The sequence below is a fragment of the Hevea brasiliensis genome, chromosome 15, assembly GCF_030052815.1.
Source record: "Hevea brasiliensis isolate MT/VB/25A 57/8 chromosome 15, ASM3005281v1, whole genome shotgun sequence".
NCBI lineage: Eukaryota > Viridiplantae > Streptophyta > Magnoliopsida > Malpighiales > Euphorbiaceae > Hevea > Hevea brasiliensis.
The window spans coordinates 62,450,615-62,457,688 of record NC_079507.1 but is presented as its reverse complement, the minus strand read 5'-3'; the positions used below and the strand labels follow the sequence as shown (position 1 = coordinate 62,457,688).

The 7,074-nt window shown below is 36.8% G+C and overlaps 1 protein-coding gene across 2 annotated transcripts; it reads right to left on the bottom strand.

Moving 5' to 3' along the window:
- Nucleotides 1-1,206: 1,206 nt before the first annotated feature.
- Nucleotides 1,207-6,543, bottom strand: LOC110671257 (E3 ubiquitin-protein ligase SINAT2). 2 transcript variants are annotated; one of them, XM_058136143.1, is made up of 4 exons: nt 6,027-6,543; nt 3,202-3,516; nt 2,465-2,851; nt 1,207-1,677 (listed from the first exon to the last, which is right to left on the bottom strand). In XM_058136143.1, the coding sequence occupies exons 2-4, from the start codon at nt 3,418-3,420 to the stop codon at nt 1,357-1,359; spliced, it is 927 nt and encodes a 308-aa protein (XP_057992126.1). In that variant the 5' UTR covers nt 3,421-3,516; nt 6,027-6,543; the 3' UTR covers nt 1,207-1,356. The 2 variants fall into 2 exon arrangements, with proteins under 2 accessions (XP_057992126.1, XP_057992127.1); XM_058136144.1 differs by having other exon boundaries at nt 2,465-2,815; nt 6,027-6,414.
- Between the last annotated feature and the right edge of the window lie 531 nt (nt 6,544-7,074).

Sequence of the window (7,074 nt, the reverse complement as noted above, 5' to 3'; positions counted from 1 at the left end):
CGTTCGCCCAAATTTGCGTAACCGGCCGAATTTCCGCGAATCGAGGATACCTACACGAAGCCCATAACACGGGGGTTAGTACATAAATTTTTCAGAATTTTCTAAGCTCATTTAATGCTCGAAAATACACTGCGAAGTTCCGTGGGACCCACCGAAAAACGGTGTCGGAAAAATTCGAAATTTATGTTGTTGCGAAGCTCTCGACGAATGGAGCGTGCTGGTGGCCTCGGTTTTCTCGTGGGATTCACGGTTTTCGAGAAATCTAGCCCAAAAGTCGAAATGGGCTAAAATCTTCCCGAGCAAAAATCGGACAATCCGCTCGATGAATTTCGGCGTTCTTGGTGTCTATGGAAAGCTCTCGCCGAGTAGATGATTTTGGACACAAGACCCGGTCCAATTGGTGGCCGGATCGGCCGGATTTGGCCGAGGAAGTCGAAGCGGCGCGACGCGCGCAGGGGGGAGATCGCGCGCGTTTTCCGGCCGTTCTAGGCCGCGGTGGGCTGGGGGCGAGGCGGCGGCGCCGAGGAGGACGCAGGGGAGGTGGCTGGCCGGCGGCAGGGGAGGGGAGGAGAGAGAAAAGAGAGAGAGAAGGGGAGAGGGACGCGCGCGCGGGGAAAGAAAAAGGAAGAAGGAAAAGGGCCGGTCCGATTCGACCGGTCCGATCCGGTCCAGTTCGATTCGGCCGGTTCGATTCGAAATACAAAATTTTAAATTTTTACTCTGCCTCGGGACCGAAAACGAGGTCCAAAAATTCCGAAAAAATTCCGTAAAACCCAGAAAAATACGTAGACTCCAAATATATTTTTAGTTTTGCCACGTGGTCTTTAAATTAATTTTTAAAAATCATCAAAGTTTATATTTTCGGAAAATCGAACCCGATTTTTAAAATCCGAAAAATCTCAAAAAAAATTCTTAAAATTTAAATAAAATTAAAATACCAAAATTCTCATAAAAATTAAAATTTCGGGGTGTTACAAAAAATTAAGTGAAGTTAGATATAAATTGTAATTGAGAAAAAAAAAAAAACAAGAGTGCAATCCTTAGGCTCTGGAAATACTTTTTTTTATCTCTATAAAAAATCTTTTTGGAAAATATTTTTCCTTGAAAATATTATTGTTGAAGCGTTCTTTTAATAGTGTATTCATGAAATTAGACTTTGACCTTTTTTCAGTCATTTATTAAAGTAAAAGTAAATAAATTACCAACTAAAAGACAAAAGATGCTTTCTTAACTCTTTCAAATAAGCTACAAATGTAAGCAAATGATGCCACTTATTTACAGAGGACATACATTACATGTATTGACATCCTTTATTTCTAAGTGCAATGTTCTTTCAGAGGTTTAAAGTTATACATGTCACTGTTCTTTCCAGATGCGTCCTGCCACTTTCAGCCTCAGCTCCTGCTGATCAACCCCGGAAAAGAAAAGTGCCATATTTCTCTGAATGATTAGTCCGTCTTCGCTATCTCGAACTTTCTTATGGCTATCACGGATGCTTCTTGGAATTCCTTGCCAGGTAAGCTTTCTGCCATTTCCACCAACTTCCAGGCTGTAACTAAATTGCCTTGCCTCGTCTTCATTGCCCATGAATCTCAGGAAGGCCATGTAAACAGGTGCCATTCCTAGTTGAAACGCCTCGAAGTGCAAGCAAAACTGTCTGCCAAAGCAATTGAAAACCTGCACCAGATAAGAGGAGAATGTTATGCCATGCTTCACAATTTTACTTTGTTGTTGAAAATCCACTAGTGTAAAAGGATTCTGTTTCTGTTTTTATCAGGGAAAAAAAAAATATTTTCTCATAGAAGAACAATGCTTTAGTGAGTGCCATGCATCAAAAGAAGTAATTTTTGGACCTTAGAACAATTATTTAAAGACCCGAATTCTAACATGACTGACTTTATCACTCAAACATCCCAGCAAACTAAGAAATGCATGATCTAAAATGAACTAATTGGTTCAAAGATGTATGCAGTTCCATTTATGATGTGAACATTGTCAAAATGAAAATCAATGCCATTGAATTAACAGAGATCCATTGCTTTGGCTTTACCTTTTAATGCTTAAAACCTGCATCAATTGGAATTGTCTAAATCATTTAGTCAGTACCAAGGTCCACCAACTGGACAGATAATGAATCAAACCAGAATGTTTTATTCAATTCAACTATGTGGTTGCTCAATTGGTGTTTAGGCTTCTCTGAAGTGACAGTTTGTCATATTAGCAGTTGAAACCAAACATGGATTTGTTTCAAACAGAAAAAGTGTATGATACAATTTTGCCAGAGAAATCCTCAAAATTTCCATCTACTGTTTGTGATTTTGTCACAGATGAGTACAAGACCGATTTCATTGATAGAAAAGGGAATGAATGGTTGCAAGCCTAGAAAGTCCTTCAGCTTCAGAAATCATTAGTAAATTATTGAAAAAAAAAAATCAGATTATGTATGGTTAAAGAGAGAACTTACAGTTAACATCCAAGTAGCATTATCAATTTCTTGGGGATTGGATTTGACATATCTGTGATTGAAGGTACACCCATCATGCATGTCAACCTTGTGATCATTCTTGAGATGCGTAACAAGAAGTGGAATGTCACCAATGACAGAACATTCAGCTCCAGCATATGGGCAGTTGTACGGACGATATTTGCAGTTCTTTTCATGCTTTAGCTTGCTGTAGTATGGAGATATATCGGGGCAACCTACAATCTGATATTTGCATGGGAGTTCAAGTGACTCGGCAACTTTCTCCAGAGCCAAGCACCTTATATTTCCAAGCTCTCCACGGCAAGTGGGGCAAAAGTTGTGTACTCGAGCCTTGCAGTATGAACATAGAGTATGACCATTGGGACACTGACATAGAAAATTCGTAATTTAGCCATTGCAATAAGATAACAATTGGACAACTATGCCTATTGTGAATTGGTAGATTTGACCAAGTCTATCGATTGGAAGAGTGCCATGCTTGCCAGTAATTATTATGTCAAAGACTTTCACAAGTAACACATAATTGAACATCATCCTGCAACCATTAGAATAGCAAAGGTAATCCCTTTTCTACCAACTTAAAACTGCAAATTGATGCTAATAAGTGCCATTTTTCAAGAAAATTTTCTCTCTGTTTACTCAAAGAGGATCCTATATATTCTTAAAGAGAATAGAAAACTATGGAATTTCTAGTTTTGATAATGAAAAAGTTATACCTGGTAAATTGGAGGGCACATTAAACTCATGCAGACAGGACATTCAAGCAGGTTCTGCACATCACTAATTGATGATGTTCCATGATTACCACCCAAACAAGTTGCTGGTTTTGTGAAAGGGGAAACTTTGAACTCTGCATTGGAAGTTGATGATTCATAGTCTGCAAATGCAATGCGTGACTCTATCATCTCCTTAGAGATGATACCTCCACGGCCCATTATCTCCTAGCTCAATTGTCAATGCCAGCACTATTGTCTCTTAATTAAAATAACTACCACAGTCATAGTTTTCTGGTATCAATGAATAGGCTTACCCTGTCAAATATAATTAACATAAATCAATTTCTGTGTGTCAAGGTTCAATTTTAAGAAATTCTGTTCCCAGTTTTCTCTCTTTAGGTTGAGAATAAAGAAACACATTACAAGATGCTAAAACATGAAAGCAGTTTGAAAATATTGCTTAGGGAGGTAATATACAGGATTAAAATAACTAGGTCCGACTAGGGAAGAAAATTAAGGAGATATTTCACTATGACATAAAGAGTTTTTCACTTAGGTTTGTTTCATTAAGTTCATAATTTAAGCTACTTGATTTTCTACACAAAAATAAGAAAAAGTTGAGAATAAGAGTTTAATCACTGTTCGATTGGCTGCATATTGCACATATTATAATAATAAATTTTCATATTAAGATGCTCAGTGTGATGTATAAATGAGGAATACATAGCCTTTACTAAAATTTCCTAAAATGACAGTATTATGATCATGCTTAAAACAGTACATCAGGTTAGATGACGAAAGAACAGCCTTAAAAAAGGAAAGGCATGCAGGCCCAAGTTTAAAAAGGAGGTACAAAAAAAGACATAGCGACCGGCAAACCTATAGACCAAACTTGGTGACTTCTCGATGAGATCGGTACAGCTCTTACACACCGTTGACAGAATCTAGAGCCCAGGTATGGATATGGATACAGAAAAATGGCCAAGAAATTAAATGGCCATAGAAAATAAAGCCAAAAACTGCAAACCAAAGAGATAGAAAGAAGTACTGTCATTTTTATGACAATCACGGACACACCACAAATGAATGTCGACAATTGAAAGATGAAATAGAAAGGCTCATTCAGTAAGTAAACCTCAGAAGGTTCACTAAAATAGAAGGGAGGCTGGATAAATCAAAAGTCAGGAGTCAAGAAAAACACAATAGAGAAGAGCCAATTATAGTCATCAATGTTATAGTAGGAGGACCAAAAGGTAATAAAGATAATGGTAAATGGATAGCCGGAGCAGTCAGCTCAGAGAATGTATTCTCTGTTAATACAAAATCCTTCTCCAAAGATCTAATCACCTTTGGACCAAAAGACTATGAAAATATTAAGAGACCTCATTCTAACCCTTTGGTAATTAATATTTTATTGAACAGGTATATGGTGCGGAGAGCTCTCATCGATAAAAGCAGTTCGATCAACCTGATCACACTAGAAGTTTATGCAAAGTTAGGGTTGAAAAGAGCATATCTCACCAAAGTAATTTTTCTTTTGGTTGGGCGAGGAGACGAGACCATGCCAGTAGCTAGAACAACAAACCTAACAGTAATTTTGGGTGACAAAGTCCACAAGCAATCCGTATATGCGAAGTTTGTAGTAGTGGATATCCCACTTTCCTACAATACAATCTTGGGACAGCTAATTTTAAATGGTAATTTCGAAAATTGTATTGCAGATACCTGATGCAAGTGGCATTCTTTGTAATCTTAACAGAACCTAATGGAAGTCCATGAAGCTCTAAGTAGCATGCATCATTTTATGCACCAAACAGTGTTAAAATAGCTAAACAAAGAATTCATATGTTGATGCTCATACAAATATCAAAATTCCCATATAGGATGATATAACATGTTGACATTTAACCAAAAACCTATTGTATGATCAAGCTGAGGGAGATCAAAAGCTCTTTTCTGATAATTTCACAAAGCAGGCATGGCCAAAAGTCTCATTTTTTAGGGCATCTACTATGAAACAAGATTGGTACAAAACCGCTGAAAGATTCATCTAATTGAAAGAAATTGTATAATTTCAAAATGAGCAGTTTGAAAGGGCAATGTAAACCAAAAATAACTGAAAATTTTGAAAATTTGTGCATTGAACACCAATTCTACTGAAACTAACATTTTTTTTTTTGTATTTTCTAAAAAATGGAACGCAGGTAAGTATCCCACAACCCATCAGAAACATTGCAGCATTTCACCCACGCACATCTCACTGCACCTGCGTTGAAACTTAGGTTACCTTTGGGAAAGGGGTCATGGAAAATAGATATGCCGCCAATCCAAACTATGATTAGTAGCACTCAAACACACTAACCTTTTGGGAATGCTCTGAGTAGCTTAGCACTAAATTAACTTGGCCATTCCTTACAGTATCCCACAATGCTAATTTATCTTCTTTTTTCTTTTTTTCATTTTTTAAGAACAATGGTGACAAAAATAGCACAAAAATGGCTTAGATATCAAAAAGTCTGGAGATTCCACTTTTCAAAGCAAATTTCGGGAGAACAGAGACCACCCAGATTGAAACTAAGCTCGAATTACCATTTCAAGTTTGAAACAAGCAACTGAACAATCATTCTAAACCAAACACCATTTCTAGCATCTAACTGACGATCAATTTCAAGCTCTGATAAAAGATATAAGCACAGAATTTGAAACTTGTTAACCAGCCCTAAGCAAAACAATGACCAAAATTGAGAGAGAGAGAGAGAGAGAGAGAGAGAGAGAGAGGGAGGGAGAGAGAGAATGGAATAAAATCTGAGCAAAAAATTCAATACCCAGATGAGGAAAAGAGCCCAGAAACTTGATCAACCACCAAAAATTGATTCCCAACAGTGTAAAAAACAGACCAAGTAACGGTAACACCCAGCCAGATGAATACCGAATCCAAAATCTTGAATATTCAATCAAACTCGAGCACCCAATAATTGCATCATCTTTGACACCCAAAAGTCCAAAGAAAGCTTGATAAGAAGCTAAGAAACGTTGTGAGGTGGAGGAAGGAGCGCGATTGCAGGCCCTCCCGCAAATTGCGTGTCCCAGCTTGGAACAAACTTCGCAACGCAAAGAGTCAAAGAAATTGGATCTGCCAATCCATGCTGTGACATATATATATGGAAATCATTAAATTTTTAGAGCAATAATTAAATTTCTATTTGATTAGGTTAAGTAATTAAATCATATTCTTTATCTTTCATTGCAGAATTTAAAAAATTAGCTAAAATAATTTCATTATCTAAGGTTTTGTATACACTAATAACAATGTAAAATTAAAATTATTAATTTTGAAACAATAAAAATACATATTCTAAAGCATGATGAGGTTATTTATTTATAAATAAAAGAAACTTAAAATGAAAAAAGAAATTAATCATGGAATAAGTGAGCAAAGGAATTATAAAATATAATGATGGGGTAATGTGTTGTTTTGTTTAATGGGGACTAGGTGTTGCTCTTTTCTGGCAATGGATTTCCTACACGCAACGTTTTGATTTAATTTGCGGTGAGATCGAGCCGTTAAATGTTTGAAATTGAACAATACCTTTGGTGTTGGTCTCTTGTCGTGGGATTTATTTGGGTTCAGTTAGATGCTTCTCATTTATTGGCTTTTGTCGAGTTAAAAACTTTGACTTCTGTTAAGTTTGTCGGACTGATCGCCTGATCTGGAAATGGTCAAATTAATCCAAGGAATCCAAAGGCCAATTGGTAGGCCAGAAATAATGGCGTACAGAGAACGATTGACAGCAATCTTAAAAATTGAGAATTATATAGAATGTTTTATATAAGAAGGATAAATTTATTAGAATTAAATTATTACAGGCTCGG

Bases quoted from the DNA above. Each gene is read 5' to 3' on its own strand.
- LOC110671257 (XM_058136143.1), bottom strand. From the start codon at position 3,420: ATGGGCCGTGGAGGTATCATCTCTAAGGAGATGATAGAGTCACGCATT. The intron at 2,852-3,201 runs GTATAACTTTTT...TTTCTATGTCAG, and splicing joins TGTGCCCTCCAATTTACCAG to TGTCCCAATGGTCATACTCT. The intron at 1,678-2,464 runs GTAAGTTCTCTC...TATCTGGTGCAG, and splicing joins ATGCTACTTGGATGTTAACT to GTTTTCAATTGCTTTGGCAG.